General features: G+C 33.5%; 1 protein-coding gene across 2 annotated transcripts; it reads right to left on the bottom strand.

The window, feature by feature from the left end:
* Positions 1 to 1,037: 1,037 nt before the first annotated feature.
* Positions 1,038 to 20,169, bottom strand: LOC128995237 (E3 ubiquitin-protein ligase RFWD3-like). 2 transcript variants are annotated; one of them, XM_054420185.1, is made up of 13 exons: positions 19,915 to 20,169; positions 18,413 to 18,520; positions 15,051 to 15,166; positions 14,509 to 14,577; positions 12,201 to 12,495; positions 8,550 to 8,707; positions 7,593 to 7,733; positions 6,559 to 6,804; positions 5,769 to 5,991; positions 4,966 to 5,185; positions 4,004 to 4,196; positions 3,004 to 3,167; positions 1,038 to 2,031 (listed from the first exon to the last, which is right to left on the bottom strand). In XM_054420185.1, the coding sequence occupies exons 2-13, from the start codon at positions 18,459 to 18,461 to the stop codon at positions 1,914 to 1,916; spliced, it is 1,992 nt and encodes a 663-aa protein (XP_054276160.1). In that variant the 5' UTR covers positions 18,462 to 18,520; positions 19,915 to 20,169; the 3' UTR covers positions 1,038 to 1,913. The 2 variants fall into 2 exon arrangements, with proteins under 2 accessions (XP_054276160.1, XP_054276161.1); XM_054420186.1 differs by having other exon boundaries at positions 18,413 to 18,516.
* Positions 20,170 to 20,894: the final 725 nt, after the last annotated feature.

Here is a 20,894-nt window from a genome sequence, read left to right as displayed (position 1 = left end):
TTGGTATGTAGATTCATGGTATCTCCAGGTGTTTTTAATTTTGATTTTTGATGGTGATTTTCCCATAAAAACCCATAAATTAATGGGAAAATCAATTTTCTCAAAATGGCCTGAACAATTTTGAATATTTTGATACAGTTATAGTATGTTATAGACTTTTATAATCTGAAAAAAAAAACTGTAAAACTGCTATAGCTGCAAAAATTACTCCTCAAAAGTTATTGTAACTTATGTTATTTTCTCATAAAAAAACAGGAAAACATATTTTCTAAAAAAAGCTGGTATTAATTAAAGTTAGTATGTCATGGTCCTTAGAATTCTAAACAAAGTGGCGTTACCATTGCTGTAAAAATTACAGTTTAAGAGTTATTGACACTGTTGTGATTTTCTTATAAAATATCAATGGTACCTACTCCCACTGCTTACCCGTGATAAAGGTTGATGACAAGCTAATGGGAGAAAGTATGTGTCAGATTGCTGATACCGTTAATTTTCATTGCCACACACAACACTTAGGTCAACTGTGTCACACAAAAGGTATCTCGGCTTATTGAGACTGAATTTCCCTGTCAAGGTCTTTCCTCCTAGGAGATGATTAGCCTCTTTTGACATTACATTTGTCCGTTTTCATGGGCCTTGATACATTCTGTGGCGCTATCCCCTGAGCTACCTACTAGGCAAATCAGTTTTAAGGGTTGGAAATTCTTTCTGATTCCTGGCCCGGTCGAATGAAACTACTTTTGGAATTAACTTTTCTGGTGGATTTGTCAGTTTTCATGAGTGAAGCTGGACAACATTGACTTGTCAGTTGGGATAAATAGCTTTATAAAATCAATCTTCCAATGTAAGACAAATTTAAACAAGTACGTTGTACTGCTTACAACTTGAACAATACCCGGCAACTTAGTAAATAATCTATGGAACAACCCATGGCAATAATCCATGGTTTACAAACACGTCCTAAGTCTTAAACTGGACAGGTAGGACAGCAATACACTTACTTTTTTATCAACAAAAATGTATTCACAATATAAACAATTTTTTACATAACTGTCAAAATAATTGTTGTGATAGTTACAAAAATATATTAGGTACGTTTTAAGTTTAAGCTATAACAAAGCAAAGAGAAAACCAAATGTTCTCATGGACTTATCACTATCAGACACTTTATGAAAAATATATTACTTTCACATTCACTACCAGGTGCACAAGGTCAATCATACAGAAGAGTTTGAAAGCTGGTAGGAAATGTAAATCTTTTTTTTACTAACTTTCTTTCCCAGTATATTTTTTGCCTTGTCATACCTTCACATCCTAGAATGGTAGGCTCCAGTCCTGGATTATTTTTTTCACATGGTTTCAGGCTAAGCCTAGTCTTTGCAGCATTATCACTCCGATCAAATCCATTGGTGATAGATACGATTTGAACCTGATACCTTGGGGACTGAAGTCCCAACCTCCACCACTTATCTAGCTCCCTCTCTTCCCAATACATTAGAAGAGGGCAGAGTCAACTTCTTTCAACTTTATAGACAATATATGAACTTTTTTTAAGGTGTGAGAACTGTTTTGAATGATTTTTAGGAGAGCTTATGATTCTAAATGACACAATACTTAATTTTTATCACAGACTAAACTGTAAATTAGGGGTTTTGCTTAGTTTACCTTATTTTTAATGTTGATAAATCTTTTTATCTATGCATATGTCAATTTTATTTTATTAAGTATGAAGTATCAAAATCGTCATATTTTCTACATTTCTAAAACCAAAAAATCTGTGAACAAGCTGAAGATAAAAATAAACTTGCACGTTTGTGTCTTAAAGTTTAAAAAACAAGTTTTGTACATGCTGAGTGGAAAATGAACAAACTTAAAAACAATCAGTAAACAAATAAATATAAAACTAGAGTGTCCTATCTGTTGATTTTATACAGTGTCAGTTTCTTTTCTGACAAAGCTGCCAGAAGTGGGGGCTTGTTGTTGCCCAGGTCTACGGGTGTGAGATCAATGATCGGTTCTCGAATTGGCAAACTGTAAAAAATAACAAAAATCATTAATACCTTTTATTTTGAAGTAAATTTAATTTAATTAGGTGGGATTGTTTTTAGTTGGCTCTTTTTGCAACTTTCAAAACATTTATAAAAGAATATTGAATTCATATCGCTATTCTGTTCATGCTATGATACATTATTTAGACTGTGGGACTATTTAAATTTAGAATCCTAAGAGTAGATAATATTGCATCTAAAAAAAACTAAAAGCTGCAACAGTACATACAATCATATAAGGGTCTGAGGAACAGAAAATGTAAGGGATTTGAGGTGGGTACAGCTCGGTACGGTACATTGTTATAATGCAAACTTATACCAAATGTAAAATTATTTTTTGTTATTGACTTGACACAATTCATGTATAGAAATGTACTGTTTGAATAAAGGATTTTTTTATTCGATTTTTGATTTGTTTTGTACCTCGGTTCTCACAAAGGAACACAATCGGTTAGTATCGGTATTTAGTATTTAGCATCGGTAAGTGCTGTATTTCAGCCGTTTCCTTCACAGAATTGTGTTTCGACCATTGTTTTTAATTGTGGTCCATTGACATCACTATGAAGATGGATTGTAGCCAACATTCATGGTTTTCTATCAACAATAACCACAAATTATTAAAACCTTTTACTGCAAACTTGATTGTGTCAATCAAGAAAAAAAGAAAAAAGAAAGCTCTAAAGCTCTACTTTCAGGTACCTGTATTTAACTTTTAAGAAAAATCATAGCATCATTAAGTGTTTTTAAATTAGATTGAATTTATACGTAACTAAACATGTTTATTTAAGAAGTAGCAAATGGATGAGCGTGATAAAGGGCAGGAGCTGACAGATTTAGTACATGAAAGGGCCAATGAACTAGGTTGAACTTAAAAAATGTTGTGAATTTTAAATAATTAGATTTGTTCTAAACTAATTGCCAACTCAAACAAGCACTCTTTGAATTGCCGTGTTACCTGTGTAAATGATCGCCTCGTTTGCTACTCCACATGTCGAGCAGGCGAGCACTCTCATTATGAGCAACCATCAGTGAGTCGTCCACGTGCGGCAACAAGGTCGACCGAGACATGTTACGAGATGATGAGCCGCAATTGAATGAGTGGATCAGTGCAGCACAAACCTGCAAAAACATAGCATGTAAGGATTAAAAGCCTTTAACTTAGAATACGCCAAACTGTTGTTATATTTTTAACTCTCGATTTATGTGTTGAAAAAGTCATATTTAACCTAATCAACCTAATAAGGAACTGAAGTTATTTAAGAAAATATTGGAAATATTTTCCTTCATAATTACATGTTTTAGGCTGTTGCTGAAAGAACGCATCACACAGTCTCATTGGAATCACCTTGTTGTACGGAAATTTGTATTGTGCTCTCTCTTATCTGGTTTATTGCTACTCTACTATATTTTTATTTAAGGGCTTTTTGTGTTTTTGTGTTTGACTACTTTCATATTCCTTGCTGACATTTTGGATGTTGCATGTTATTGGATTTTGAGGTTTCTAGGACCAAACTGTACTATTGGGGTCGTTTCCAGGAGATCAGGAATACTTTCGACCTAAGGATTCCAAGGTATTTGATAAAAAAATATATACATCCTTTAAAAAGTTGGATTGTTTTACAGCAACTAACTTGATAAAATATTTTTACAAAAGCAATAATATTGCTTGCCACCCATACAAACTGCTTGCTGAAAGTGTTTTATTTGACCAAATCATATGAATTTTCCAAGATTTTCAATGACATTATTTTATTTGCCTTGGCTCAGAGCTACTACCTCACACTATGGCTGCTTGGAGTGGTGAGTGGGGGGTAATGAGCATGCAAGCAAACACCTTCTTTTATACACCTTGAATTTTATACACCTTCACTAATTTCCTCTCTGAAACTATCTTTAACTTTAACATGTGAATGATATGTCCACTAGCCATACTCTGGATCACATGTTACAATCACCTGTTTGTTGGCGTCCTTGTCCAGTAAACTGAGAGAAACTCTATTGTAAGCGTAGCGGCTGCTGGCACGTGATGTAGTTATCATCATCTGTTTTGCACCGTCGTACCTCATGGACATGAACGGGCCTTCCACTCCCAGCTCGGAGCAATTGTAGTCAGTCCCTTGCAGTGTGTATGAGTAAACCGCGTTGAGTCTACACAAATGCAGTTCAGGTATTAGTTTGTTTACCAGATACTACTTATTTACAGCATTATTCCTAAAGAGGGGAAAACAGTCGCTTCACACTTCACAGTTTACTTGATATACATTCAAGAGCGATTGTCTATAGATTAAACTAAATTATTTAAGACTGCAACGAACATTTAAGACAGCTCTTTTAAGATCTTTAAGACATTCTTCCTTGGTTAAAATGCTGCAAGTGACTGTGAAGTATTTTAATTTTTTGGTAATGGTATAGTGTTTAGTGATTTGTGTTTCCTATGACAGGGTGGACTCTTTTCCATCAGTAATACTGATATACTCACAAATTTACAGTTGGTTTCCATTAGGTTCTTTTCACTATTTGACAGTTTTCAGTTTAAAATTACTTCGGAACGCCTTATAATTAACACTGAATTTAAACCATTAGCTCTTGAAACTTTTTAACAGGAACATAATACAATGTTGGCTACTTATATTCTTTGCTATAATCCTTTAAAAACTAAAAACTAAGAGTTTACAAGTAGATGCATATAAAATTTACTACAGTTATTATCTTAGTGGTGGTTGATGCTGTAGGCCTATCTTAAAAGTGGGCATAAATTTAGGTTGCAGGAAGAAAAGAGTTATAATTTACGGTGGGACAGGTAAAAATCAGTTTGCCACAAGCTCAAGGCAAGCAAGACATCTCTGGGAGGAAATATTTTGGTACCTAGACGTATGTATATCTAAAATATTCTTCCAAACATTCTACAGCTACTGACCTGCAAGACAAGAAGCCACCTTGAGGGAAGGGTGTACGGTCTCTACATGGGGTTGAAGCTAGTGCGACCACGGGTGTCTTGTTGTTGTTTATCTCCCATTGGTTGACAAGAGTGTCTGTCATGCGGCGGTCGTACTGTACCACCTTGCCTGTCTGGGTGCCGAGCAACAGCAAATGAGGATGTGAAGCATCCCAGCAGCATGACCAGAGCGGACCTCCCACTGCGACATGAAGATATATATTTCAGAAACTTTATATTTAACACAACTACATTTTTTTGGTTATGGACAGGGTTGTACTTTAGTTCAAGAAGGGATAGGGTTTTGTTTTATTTCTGATTTTAGGTACAGGGCAGGGAAGGGAAATTTTTTTCTCTACAACAAAGTACATTTTGGTTTGATTTCAAAATGTTTGATACAAATTCTCGCTAATGGCAAATTTAGACTACATAATCCATACATGTAGCGACATAAAGGTGAAATCAAAAACATCTGCTACTTTGCCAACATCTTCTGCATCCCAGAGACAAAACCATCTTCTCCCATTATAGCATGCAAGTTTTGGAAGTAGATTAAAATTAGATGTCAGCTTGGTTATAAAATATACGTTAAGCAGAAATCAGTAATTCACATTAGCATCTCTGTGTATCAATTCGACTAACTTCATTTATACACAAATAAAATATTTGATTTACAGCAATTTAATGAGAAACATTTGTACGCAAGTGCTGAAGATACAAATTTCCCACAGATTTAAAAACAAAGCACTTCCAACATAAAAAGAGTGGGTACTCTAGAACTGTACCTTTGAATGTGTGCACAGTGGTGTTTGTGCCGAGGTCGAACAGTTTAGCGTTCTGGTCCAGACTGACGCTGAGCATCATGTCCCTGTCATCCGGGTGGAACTGTATGTCCCGTACAGCTTTGGAGTGAAGCAACACAAACCTGGAAGGTTGCCAATCCACACTGTTGAGCACCCGCACACCGAACCCAGCAAACAACGTGTTGCCTGAGGGCTGTGACACCACCTAACAACACAACAACGTCAGTCTCGTGCAAAACATCTGTGACTTTTTATTTGCTTATCTGATCTTTGTATCCGCTATTTTAACAAGAATAGATTTTAAACATTAAATTAACAAGGGGGCCCATGGGAAAATACCGCTTTCAATAGGATTAAAAACTCGTAAACCATTTTACCTTCAAAGGATTACTTCATGACGGAAAATTTTACATTCAAGAAAACATCATTAAATAAACATAAAAATAGAACATACAGAACAAAAATTCTATATAGGATATTATAAAATATAATATTTATAGGAATATTATCAACAAGAAATAGAGAAGACTACAACAGGGTAAGACTAAAACTACTAGTTTATGACCATATGCCTAAAGGCATAAGTTACCTTTAAAAAATGGTTGTCTAGAAAAAGGTTGCCTAAAATTGGAAAATTGATAGTTCAGTAAACTGGTACACGATATTACTGCATCAAAAATTAGTAAATAGTTGCTTGAATGTAACACACATAAGAAAACTGTTCACAACCTTGACATAATTCAACATTTAGAAAAACAGATGGTTTACTAACCAGATCCTGACGGATAGGGTTGAAGGCCATCACTCTGCAACCTCCATCTGAACTGATAGTGACAGTTGTAACAACCGCCAGCCCTGCCGCCTGGCTCAGTGGTGCCAACACATCCTCGTTTGGCCGTCCCTCCTGTAACTGCTTCTTCAAATTCGAGATTTTCTCCTCGTAACTCTCCACAACAAGTTTGTGCTGCAGAACTGTCCTTGTAAAATCTGCTTCCAGCATTTTTTTCTGAGCTGCCAACTGAAATCGGAAATCATATAGTCCATCACATATCAAAGTGTATTGATCCATTTAGTCATTAATAAATACATCATACACAGTTGTCGTCTTAAATTAATAAACAAAACAGTTCATTGTTTAGTTATCTTTGTAAATGAAGACATTCAAAAAGAGGTCATACAATAATGAGTGTAAGTTTTACTTCCTATTGTTGATTAACAGTATTGTGTAAATCATTTAAAAGTTATATCTGCAAATTCACTGCAAAGTTGTAATGATGACAAATGAATGGTATATCTGGCACAAACCATCGAAGAAATAGTTATTTAAAAAACATATAGCATGACACACAAGAAGAAAGATAATAAAGAGGGTATACAATACAGTAAATTAATAATTTACTAATGGAAACAAAGGAATATTCTTAACCAGATTCAATCAATTACCTTCAGAAACTTTCTATTAATAACCTGATACTAAACAGTGTTCCTTATAAAATATTACCGGTGGTGCAACCGATTGTGATACCAAGGCAGAAATGCTATGCGTTCTTCTACTAAAAGGTAATAAGTATAGTTTATTTTTGTACTGAATCAGCTCACTTCTTGCTTTACCTATAGGTTCCACAACCACAAGGATCCTTTACGGTCCAGGTGGAACTGTGGCAAACTCGCACTCCACACAATATATTCTCATGTGGGCGAATTTAAGGTGAAAATAAGTCGCCAACCTTTTATTTTAAAAGAAAAAGAGAAGGAAAATGTTTTTCACAGTTAGAGTAAACAAATTAGGCCTATCATAGGACTCACCTCTTCCTTTTCCTGCAAGATTCTGTCACGCTCTATCGTATCGAGTGGCACTACCTTGGGCAGGTACAACACTCGAATGTCCTTGAGTGCAGCCTTTTTGTTGCATGTGGGACAGCGTCGGGCTCCATTATTACACCCCACCTATAGTCAAAAAGTTTAAAATTTGAAAATAGTTTTACAGGTTGTCATGAAATGACAGTATACTTCGTAATTGTCATTTGTCATACTGTTCAAGACCACCAACTAATCTTATAATGTCCAAAACTTTATTTTAGAAAAGCGTTATTATGAGCAACACTGAATTAACACGTTCGCTCCGACGTGGCCACTGGTGACGCACGAGTCAAAAGTAAATTTGTGTTCAAATTACCATAGACTAAAAAAAAGTATGTTTATAAGAATAGTTAGATATAATTAATTATTTATCAACTGTGCAATACTAACCTGTACAGTTTCAGTAACAAAATAAGATAATAATCATGCTAATTAAACCGTGGTACACGTCGCCCTGCCATCATGTTGAAAACACATTCCATGAACTTAAACAGACTTTGAACAGTAAAAAATTACTTTATAGTTCAATTTTTCATATTTAAAAAAGTGTTTTTGTTGAGATAAATAAAACAAATTTTTTTGTAGCTTAGTGTTTTATTATGTAATCTTAATTTGGTTCATTTACCACTCTCTTGGAGATATTTCATGTGGCTTTCTACAAACATGGATATATATTAAAAACCTTCACAAAGACTCTTGAAATGCCGTTTTGTTGCTTACAATCACCATAGTAACAGTGTACACCGGTGGCAAACTTTAAAGTTTTAAAAAACGTAATAAATAGTTAAAAAAATGATCGGCGCGAAAGTGTTAACGAGTACCATAATAGACAACAGTACAGTCCATGTAAATAGCCTGGTTAATCAATTAGTGAACAACTGGTAAATGTATGTTTTAAAACACCTTTATCCAACGCTCCACGCATGCCTGTCCGAAGATGTGGCCGCAGCGTAGGCACACTACGCGGTGTGTCCCGGAGTTGGTGAGAGGACACATACAAATAGTACAGAGTGACCCATCCTCACCTTCCGACAACACAGAACTATCCAACTGGGCCTGCTCTGAAACAGCAACATATCATCAAGGGTTTGCAGAGAGCCAATTTTAAAATACTGTCCCCTTTTAAATTTTGTGTCATTGTATCTTTGCTATGAAAGATCTCTGCTAAGAAAATTTTGTTGATAGTAAAGTAACCTATAACGGTCCTATCTGGTTTTAAATGGATTTTTGACATATATTTTCTATGTACCATACCCATATTTTATATAAAGCTGTCAAGATAGATTGGTGACCAGGTAATCCAGTCATAAGATCCGATTGATGAGACCAATGTTGTCATAGTACTTTGTCATACTATTGTTTTGGTTGTTTAGTTTGTTAAGATACTTTTCCATTATTCATTCGTTCAATGTATCATTTGGTGACTAAGGTAACATTTTGAGCCAGACTCAAATGTCTCCTTAAAAATATCACATTTTCCCTATTTAAATACATTAGTTTCAAGAGTACTTAGGTTTGCTGCAACAGGGAGGGTAAAAAGGTGTTTTTTTGTAAAATGTAATAGTTTAGTATGAAATGAATGCATTTTATAAATTTAATAAAAATATGTTCATAAACAAGCAAACTACAACAGTTTACTTAATCTCCATAAGAATAACATGGGAATTTTAAATTTACAGATTTTTTAAATTTTCTCCGTAGCCATTAGGCGCATAATAACGCTTCAATATACAAAATTATTTGTTTTTTTTATGCTCTACAAAATGGTTTGGAAAGAAATTGCTAAATTTTAAGTTTTTTGGGTCAAAAATGGGAAAAACCAATTTTTACCTCATAAAACCCCCCATAAACCCCTGTTCCCATAGTCCGATCATGCTGGTTTGCGAACTCGTTCGAATAAACGTAGGTTTACACGTTTGTACCAAATTTCATCAAAATCGGATGATTTTTGCTCGAGTTATCGAGCTAACGGACACATATATAAATATATATATATATATGAATTTGAACGGATGGTGTTTTTGGTCTCTAGGGACCTCAAAACGAAAAAGTAAATCGGTCCCGGGTCCAGGTCTTACTATGAGTACTACGGTAATAGCTTATTCCCTATATGGGAAATTCGCTAAAAAACACTTTTTCATGATTTTTTAATTGTCTTTGAATGACTTTGGGCTAGTTATGTGTTAAAAGTGGAATTGATAACGAAAAACAATAACATTTACTGTATCTTTATTGACACTGACATTTTGAAATACGGCAGTGTACGATTATTTTGTAGTACAAGGTTGGCAACGCTCCGTGTAGTGGGCGCGGCCGGGTTAGCGACTTCCAGAGTTAGCGAATTCCGCCGCGAGACAAAATCGAGTTAGCGGGTTCCAGAGTTAGCCAATTCCTGACTGAGACGGTTAGCCGGTTCCAGAGTTAGCCAGTTCCGACACACGACCGAGTTAGCGAGTTCCTGAGTTAGCCAATTCCTACGTCTCGAAAAAGTATGTTTATTAACAAAATGAATAATAAAAACCGTTGTTAAAGGTGGATTATCAAAGGGGAAAAAGGAATTTTAAAACTTGTTATAATATTCAGTTAAAGATGAATAAAAGGTTTTGTGATGGTTAATCAGTCGGAGCTTACTTATTTACTGTAGTTGTATTACTCAACACTATTACAATGGTCTCATTGACCCTTTGTTGTGGCTGGATTATCTGGTTAACCATTGAGCCAACTTGATGATTTAAACTGACAGTATGGTATATAGAAAAAAATGTCAATAAACAATTCTTCATTAGATACACATAAAAAAAATCATGACCACCATTACTTCACCATCACCATCACCATAATATTATTTTAACAGAACATTTGACAATTGCAAAGATTATTTTCAACATTAGGCACACAGTTCATGTGTCTGCTTTATTCAGATTTGGAAGCGAGTACTATAATCACATTTTGATCTTGACAGATAAAGAAATCATCCCATTCTTATCCAGATTAGGGAAAGGAACACTTCAAGATTAGGGTAGGCCTACTAACATTAGAGATCAAATTCGGCCAAGAACAACTGTAATGCCTGAGCATGATTTTAAACATTATTTTAATTTAACCTTAAAAATTCTAAAGCTAACCTTATTTTACTAGAAAATTATGTTACCTGAAAGGAATAAAAATCAACAATATCTTGTAAAGCTAATCACACAATAAAAGTATATTTAATACTAGTTTTGTAAAATCAGTTATTGGGCTCGCCTTTTTCAGTTTAGGAAAAATTCATAATTAATTGTCTCTAAGTGGCTGGCTACCAAACAATCTTACCTCTCAATTTGTAATAGCCTTTGAAATACAACTTCGATGGTGTAGAAGGTGACAAAGGCATTTTAAAACTTGTCAAAATATTCTGTTAACAAAGAATTTAAGATTTTGTCTTTGGTGATAGTTAATCAGTTTAAGGTTGCTTATTTCCAATTTGAATATTTGAAATTAACAAGGAGAGGACAATAATTATATAGTCATATGAGAATATAAACATATGGTTAATAATCCTTAAAATACAAAACAATAACTAGACATAGTATATCTATATAGTCACTGGTTATAATCCTGAACTCTTATAAGAGCTATTTTTTATATGAGGGTTTGTGAAATTTATCTTCTGCTGAAGGATTTAAACTTGGTTTGTAATTGAGGAGTTGTAGGCCAAAAAAGTAAAAACTTTATGTTTGAAAGCCACTACCTTAGAAAGTCTCATACTACACTACATACCTCATTTGAAAATTTAAAATGCTTAAATTTGCCTTATGGTTTGCCAAATAGCCATGTTGTTTTTACAAAATAACAAGGAAAAAGTAAACAATGATTTAATAATTTCTAAGCTACAAAAGTTTCATTGTCTATTGAGAGCAGGATCTGACTTTGTTACAATACAAATAGAAGGGATAGGATGCTAAAATATGAATAAAATTTAATAGTTAAATAAATAAAAAAATACTCCTGCCGCAGCAAACCTGCCAACTAAGCGAATTTCCATCCGCCTGAATTGATTTTCAATTAAATATATTTAAATAACATAAAGTTTAACAAGTACCTAGGTTTACTGCTACAGGGAAACTAATAAAGTGAGTATTTTAGTAAAATATTAATAGCTTAGTATAAAATATATATAAAAATTTACCATGTTTGGTCAAAATATATCCATAAACAAGCTAACTACAACATTTTACAATATTCTCCATAAGGATAACATGGGAATTTTATAATTACAATATTTGAATTTTTCCCATTACTAATAACTGTACAAAAACACTTTGATTTACTGCATTATTTGTTTTTAAGCTCTTTAAAAAGGTCTGGAGAGAAATTGGGAAATTTTGTGTTTTGAGGGTCTCATAGTTCAGACAATTTATTACTTCCTAAAAACTAGAACGTTCAATCAAAGACACATAATAAGATTCCGCGAGTGAAAACCTAAATTAAATATTGGGTTCTTTGAGAGATTGGATATATCTGGGAATTATAGATACCCTATTGAATTAAACTTTGGTAACCAGCTTTACTTACCCACAGGTTTGGTTACAATAATCTCTACAGGAGGTCCTGCTGAGACTGGTAACCGAGCTTCAGGGGAGGAAGGTATCTCAATGACGGGCACAGGCGCAGGGGCGGGCGCAGGTGTAGGACTCACAGGTGGTGCAAGCGGCGCAGGGCTGCCAGGCGCCGACAAGGCCATCTCATCCGACCAATCAGATGGCTCTGAAAAGTACTCCTCCGTCGAGCGGGTGGAAGAAACAAATGATGCACTCGAGGAAGAAACAGGCGATTCACTGTGGGAAGACACCTCGTCCTCAAACAACTCCTGCCATTTGTAAAATTATATGTTGTTATATAAAAATAAAATAAAAAATGTTGAATCATTATAAACATATGATGAGAAACTTAAAACTATCTAGGCTATACAGGGTGCCCCACGTAAGGTGTGTCTCAAATATATTACGGAAAAACGGCTTAACGTAAAAGGATGAAATACAATTATTTCCCGCTAAGTCGACCATAAGGAATAATGTAAAAATATTTGTATCTTTTTCCAATACAGGGTGTGCCAAAAACAGAGGGTCACTACTTAAAATGTAAACATAGGCCTATGTCATATTATACATAATTTTAAAGGTATTTATTAGACATTTTGGTGAAAAAAGGAAATTAATTATCTTTTTCTGTTTCAAAATGGCGGCAGTTTTTTTGGGAAAAAAATCAATATGTTTTTAATACTCTTGTGTTTCCTATACTAATACACTTAGCCCTTCTCTAATTGAAGTTTCTTACTTGTTTTGAAATTAGCTTTACTTTGATATGCTACAATTAACGGTAAAAAAAATAGATTTTTGAAATTTTGCAAATGCCCATTGTTTAAAATTTTAAAATAGCAACACATGTCAAGTGCACATAATTTTATAGCTTTTGTAATTTTTAACAACTTTGTAATTTACACCTACTTTGTATCTCTTATAGTTTTAGTGTAAATAACAAAAAACCGAATTTTCCTATACCAAATAACATGCATTTGATATGGGAAAATAGTTATTTTCGAGTGCAGCAAAGGCCTTTTTCACCCGTGTTACACATTATATTTTTCCTACAGTCACTATAAAGCATATGAATAATTAGTCTTTCAAACACTATGCAACACGTTTTTAGGTTCAGCTGGCAACACAAATGGTGCCCTAGAGAAAGTAGTACCCACGGTCCATATCACTCCGCTATTTTTCCTCGGCAAGAAATGTGCTCCGCGTTTTGAGAATATAGTTCCATATGTTTTTGTAATTTGAAGTGGTTTCCGTGCCTAAAAAAAATGCTTAAAAGGTATTTTCTTGTTTATTAAGATCGTAGGAAGGTTTTAAAAACGTTTAAAAGAAAAGTCCAGAAAGTTCAGAAATACCGAAACTATAAACACGAAATGACAGGTTAAATCGTAGTTATAATAGTCAATCAGCTGCTCATAGTATAATTATCTTTAAGTGTTGCCAACCTATTTCCAAGCGTACACGGATTACGTGCATAATGGAACCACGCTGTTTTGTGTTGTTTCGTTGGAATCCTGATGTGCGGCAAAGTATAAACCGTACGGCAAAGTATAAACCGTACGGCAAAGTATAAATATGCAGCAATTAGCAGCTTTCTGTACTATAAACAGTACAAGGAAGCCAACTTTGTCGGGTGACTGTAGGAAAAATATGTTTTTTGTTATTTACACCAAAACCAAAAAGAGATACGAAGTAAGTGTAAATTACAAAGTAAAAAATACCTCAGAAATAAGGAATTTTGATTTTAAAAAGACTACCTATTTTAGTTTTATTTGAGACCTGTAAACACTTTGTTTTTAATAAAGATCTTCACTTCATAAAGTAAGTTATTTGATTCACTAAAAATATATATTCAATGGTTCAATGGATTCATTGGTGCAACTCTTAGTCAATAGACAGGTTTAAGAAGTAATGAAGTTATGTTTACACTAATAAATATAAATTATGAAATATAAAATATAAATTAGATAATGAATATTGAATATCCTTGTTAGTCAATTTTCTTTAAGAATGCTTTACACACAATCCCAAACAATTATGGATATTTTCTTTTGGCGTTTCCTATAAATCGAGTGTGGATGTAAATTAGCTGCTTTGTCTTGTTTACTCCTTTAAAGCTAACTCTTTTGAGTCATAATCTCTAGCACTTGTAAATCATTTAAACTGCCTGTGTTGTAATAGCTTTTGATCCATTCTATTTTATAAAAAAATAAGCAATAACACACTTTTTATCTCAACAAAAACCTAGTCAAAAAAGTTAAAAGCTTTATGTATAATTAAATTGATACCTGAGAGGAGGAGGTAGAGATAGATAATGTAAGTCCTCTTCTTCTTCTTCTAACAGGTTGATTTGTGACCTGTTATTTTAACAAATTTAAGATTAACTAGGTGAAAAACTACGTGGTATATATACAGGGTGTCTACCTTACTTCCATTTTAAAACTTAAGACTAATTCCAGACTTTTTAAGACTAGTTTTTCCAATAGTTATACGTCTTAAAAATTAAATTGCCAATATTAGTGTGGCGAAACTGATCATATTTTAATTGCAGATGTCATTTACCAATGTTTTTTAATAGGTCCCTACATTTATTTTTTACTATCTAGACCTACTTGTAGGCCTAGGTGACTGTGTTTACATCTTATTAGCTATTACATGGTTTTTATTCACTTTTTTCCGCACACAGACAGGGGTTTTTCAATTTGGGAAAGAAGGGATAATCAATCGAAAGAATAACAGTATACCAGACAGTTAATAGACAGAAAATAATAATACATTTATATCTTGTCCATTCTGATGCTTATTTATTTGTAAAAGAAGCTTGTTTTACCAGATCAATAAAAGGAATGTCTAAATGGATGTCTGGGGAGGGCCCCGGTGGCCGTGAGTCTTCTGAGTCCCACGTCAATAACTCCTCTTCTGCATCAGTGTCGGTCAAAAAAGATCCTGCAAAAATATCGACCAAACTAACATTAACATAGGTACTGCTAAAGCATTTCATAATAAACTAGTTCTGTTGATAAGGTAGGTGGTAGCCTACAGTAATAATACCTTTATTCTCAGATAGTCAAAGAATTAATTTGGTTCTCAATTTTCCTGAAAGAAATAATAACAATCTGACATGTTGCTTTGTCTTTGTAGACTAGGCCTATGTAGGCCTATAGTATTTTAAATGAAACTCTTACAATATAACTACTACATTATAATCAATGCTCAATAGTCAATAGTATTCGTAGGAATTTCCTTTTTAGCGAATTTCCCATATAGGGAATAAGCTATTAGGCCTACCGTAGGTCTCATGGTAAGACCTAGACCCGGGACCGATTTACTTTTTCGTTTTGAGGTCCCCAAAGGCCAAAAAACCATCTGTTCAAATTCATATATACATATATATATTTATATATGTGTCCGTTAGCACGATAACTCGAGCAAATATTATCCGATTTTGATGAAATTTGGTACAAACGTGTAAACTTACGTTTATTCGAACGAATTCGTGAACCAGCATAATCGGACCATGGGAACAGGGGTTTATGGGGGGTTTTATGGGGTAAAAATGGGTTTTTCCCATTTTTAACCCTAAAAATAAAAATTTTTGCAATTTCTTTCTCAACCATTTTGTAGAGCTTAAAAAAAGAAATAATTTAGTAGCCTATACTGAAGCGCTGTTTTATGCCTAGTTTTAAATTACACTTTTTTTGAATTTTCTCCGTGACCGGAAAATTAAAAAAAAGTGTAATTTAAAATTCCCATGTTATTCTTATGGAGAAAATGAAAACTGTTGTATTTTACTTGTTTATGGATATATGTTGATAAAATTTGTCAAATTTATTTATTTCATTCTATAGCCTACTATTGACATTATGGTCAAAAAACACTTTTTACCTCCCCCATAGCAGCAAACCTAAACACTGGTTAAATCTAATCTTATTTAAATTGGGAATAAATATGTCTTATTTATGGAAATATTTTTTTTGTAAAAATGAAATCAGACAAGTTGAAATTCACTTAGTCTGCAGGTTTGCTGCGGCGGGGGTATTTTTACTGTATTTAGTAATTTGCTTTCTGTACTGTAGTTGATTTGTCACAAGCATATGCTACAATTCATTTATTTACATTTTACTAAAACTTTCATGTCCATAATACTAATGTTAAAAATAATAAAATTAGGTACTTTTTAAGTTTTTAACGAAAAACAAAATTTCCCAGAACGGTAGCTACCATGAATATTGTTTTTAGCCTTAAAACTAACATTTTAGAGGAAATCGTTGGATCGGTTTTTTTAAATCATTGTGCGCAAACTTTACTCATATTATAGTAAGTTATAGGTGATCAAACACCTCAGGTATTTCATAGAGATATATAGATTATCAACATAGGCCTAGCAAAATTTAAATTTAAAACAAATTAGGTCACATAAATAATGCAGACTTCACATGAATGTCACTGAACTTCAAAATAATGTTTGTACAGTTTTCTGTGGACATTAAATTCTTATTTTTCACACTAAGCTTAATCCTGAAAATAAAATGACATACAAATATTGATAATATTAGAATGTGGCAGTAAGGGGTTCCAAATGAAAACAAACCATTTCAGAGAAAGTTATGAGTATAGGGTGACCCGGGGCAATTCTGGCAGCCAGACGTGAACCTTAACTTTAACTGCTTGTACCGCGGTGAACATATTTTTCATTTTATTTTGACAATTACCATAGTAATTCTATGTTATTCCTCTAGTGTTTTCATATATTTAGACAACAATCTCAAACTCCCCTTAAGGGGGTTTGAGGTTTTTTTTTTTTGGAGTGTCAGATGCCAGAATTGCCCCAACCTTGGGGCAATTATAGCAATACCTTATATTTTCCTTATTGTTTAAATTGCTCTGACATTGGGGCAATCATGGCATAGGCCTAATTTAGCTGTTTAAGATGGTGTTTTAATTTTTGTTCTATCTCTATTTATAAGGAAGTTGTGAATAAACCGGTAAGACAGTACAAGCGTACAAGAGCCTTAACCTCAAAACTTCTAGCAACAATAAACAATAAAAATAATCAGGCTGCCATAGAGTAATCAAAGCAAAAGGTGTTTACAAAGCCATCCAAATGAACTGAAATGAAACATATTACACATAACACACGTTGTTATACAATTTATTCTTTAATTTATACATTATTTGTATAAAGATATATAGCTGCCATAATTGCCCCGGGTTCTTTGCCACAATTGCCCCATAGCATATGAAAATGGGGCAATTATAGCACCCATTTAAATTTAAATATCTTAAAGGGATAACTGCTATTACTATTTTTGTTCATGAAGTTTTAAGTCTGAACAATTATCTTTGAGTATAAAAAAAAATAAAATATAAAATTCATAGGGGAAAAAAAATTAGCCGTGTGCGATGTTTCGATATCCTCGGGCTGTGGAAGAAAGTACTTTTTTAATCGCTAATAAAAATTACTGCAAACATTTTATTTTTACAAAAATGCTTTCCTATATATAGGAGGTATATGCTGAAATAACAAATATTGCTTCACTGATCTGTAAAGCTGAAATTTAAAAAAAATATAGGCCATTGCTATAATTGCCCCGTGCCAGAATTGCCCCGGGTCACCCTAAGTTAGTGAATGTTAAGTCCTTAAGTTGGTGGATCATAATAGATTTTTACAGTTTTAGTGCATTTCTCTATTGGCTATTACCATAGGTGGCACCGTAAGAGCTAGACCCAAAACTGATTTACTTTTCTTTTTGATGTTTCCAGAGGCCAAAAACACTCTTAATTCAATTGAAATTACCATATGACTGCTGTTTATTTATTCTATGTCATTACAGTACATCATTTTGTTAGGACAAATCTTTTACAAGTTGGGTACCTAATTTATCTCATTACAGATATTTTAAAAGTGACACATGATTCTGAGACTTAAATTTATTCCTAAAGTCGGGACCACAAAAGATTGCATTTGGTGGCTGCCAATCACAAGACAAGGCTAGTGCGACGTTGCCATATCGCCCGTTGACGACACTTATTAAAATACTAAACAATATTTTCAAATCAGCTGGTATTATTAGATTTGGCAACACCGCACTGTCCTTATTGGCTCCTTCGAAGTCATGTGGTAAATAGGCTCCTCCCTCAACTGCAAACTTTCGTGGTCCCGACTTTAGAAGAGTTGTGGGTTTAGCCTACCTGTGTATTCTGAATCATTAGACAAATCTTCTGAGGTATCATCTTCCATGGGCAGGGTATTGAAGATATATTTTAATTGTTCTAAAATCGTCTATAGGTTAAGCCTTCCTGAAAACACAGGTAATAAGTTACTCTCTTTAGCTAAAACTAAGCTTATTCTAAATTGGTTAATTTCAAGATTTTTTTATAATAACAGCATTATCTAAAATTACCACGATTACAGTAGGGAGTCTATCATCAAAACTATTTAAGACAGCAGTTTTTATTTTGGGACCCAGCTTTTATCAAGTCACTGATGAAGTGGAACTTCGATAACCCAACATAAACTGTATTTTGGACAAAACTGGACCATTTAAACTAGTAAATTAAAGTTACCATAGCTATGTTTGAGACAGCAAAAGTGTAAGACAATGTTGTGGCAAAAATAATAGCAATAAGTACCTAAATGCAATCTAGCTAGGACCTTTTATTACCTTATCTATGAGCAGGTAACAAGTGTATGTAATTAAGTTAAGGGTGAAACACAATGGAATAACAATATCAAAAATGCTTGCGCATTTTTTAAGTAGGGTATATCATTATTTTATTGTGTTTCACCCACTATTTAATTGTGCAAAAACAGTCTGGAAGTAGCATAAATTAATGAGTCGGTTCATTATAACCTAACCTTTACCTTCCAACTTAACCTCACTTCAAAACACTTAATACAGTCACAAATCCGCATAAAACCTGACCTACCTTCCTCACATGCCTATATAAGGCCTGATTATTTGGTTTCAAAACGAATTGATTTCATTCCGCATTAAGTCTAGCATAAACAGATGTTTGCTCTCCTACTCACTCAGTACACAGTCCACATACCGACCCATCCAGACCACGCCGTATTACCATCAGTAGGGCCTATAGCTCAATGAACCATAGATTCGTAATTTTAACCTTCGTTTTACAGCCACTTATGAATCTCTCCGACAAAAACTGATTGCATTTTTGGATTCAGCGTGAAAAATACTGTAAGTAGACATCTAAAAATTACACGATATCGCATTGTTGATATATCAAATATTTGCCAAATGGTTTAACTTATTGGTCTTAGAAAGTGAAAAGTGTAACTGCGCGCTAACGCTTACCAATGCTAGAGGAGGTAGCTTTCTAAGCGGCCGACCAAACTTAAAGTAAGTATAGGCCTACCTTGATAAAATGTTGTAGGCCCATGTTATTACGGCAATATCTTTCGAGAAATATTCATCAGTGGTTAAAATTACCTATGGTAGGCTATATTTGGATTCAGGAGGTAAAAAACTATAAAGTAAGATATCAAAACTAAAAATTTGTTTGGAGGCACCTAGGCCTACCCTATACGGAATAATTACCCTAGCCTACTTAGTAATAATGTAATAATTAACTTATTAGGCCTAACCAATGATGACAAATCACATTGATGAACGATTTAGGTAGGCCTAAAGGCCTAAGTTAGTAAGTTATCTAATAAGTAAAGATTTTACCTGTCTGAATCCAGAGGAATGGAGAGAGTAGAAATTAGAATCATATTGACAGTAGAGTAAGTTAGTTTCCTGTATTTTATAACAACAGCCAAACCAACTTGGCAACGATGATTTCAACAAAAACTAATAACCTATTTAAATGGCAAAATAACTAACCTACTCTATGAAATTATTAAAAGGAGATAAAAAAAACCGGACTAGAGAGACACTGTCACTGACACTGGAATTTGGAAGCGAGTTATTCAGTTATTTTAACAAAACAACCTACCAACACCAACAACAACTAACAACCAACAACCAGAACCAACCGCCATCATTTAATTCAGTAAAAAAGTTTATTTTGCATGGTTGCCAACGTCAACATACCATTCCATTTCAAGTTTCATGCGTTCTTTGCTCTGTGCCATAGATTAATAGCATTGACTATATAACACTACTAGTTATATTATATACACAAGTAGTGTTATATAGTCAATGTTAATAGTCAAGTCACAGGAAATGTCATTGTTAAGAATGGTGGGATCCTGCAGTTTTAATATAATAAAATACTCACTTTTATGTGATTAATAGAATCAGATTATAGTATTTTTGTCAATGAGTATTAATAATTATAAAAATGTAAACTAAAATCAAGCTAAACAAGGATGATATAAGTTACTGGTTGATTTAGATTTCAAATAGAATTATAAAATAAAATTTACCAGAAAATTTACAAAAAAAAAAATCCTGTTATGAAATATAATTGGCTTGGATACCCATTTCATTTATGTGATAATAGAATCAGATTAAAGTATTTTTGTCAATGAGTATTAATTATAAAAAAAATATACTAAAAAAGCTAAACAAGAAAAGGATATAAGCTGTAGGTATATATAGTCAATGATATAAGGTACTAGTTGATTTAGATTTCAAATAGACTCTTAAAATAAAATGTGTCAGAAAATTTACAAAAAATTCTGTTATAAAATATTAATGGCTTA

Source organism: Macrosteles quadrilineatus, unplaced genomic scaffold (assembly GCF_028750875.1).
Source record: "Macrosteles quadrilineatus isolate MER2022 unplaced genomic scaffold, UCM_ALF_1.0 Scaffold_5__1_contigs__length_97177068, whole genome shotgun sequence".
NCBI classification, from domain to species: domain Eukaryota; kingdom Metazoa; phylum Arthropoda; class Insecta; order Hemiptera; family Cicadellidae; genus Macrosteles; species Macrosteles quadrilineatus.
This window is presented reverse-complemented; position numbering and strand designations above follow the sequence as displayed.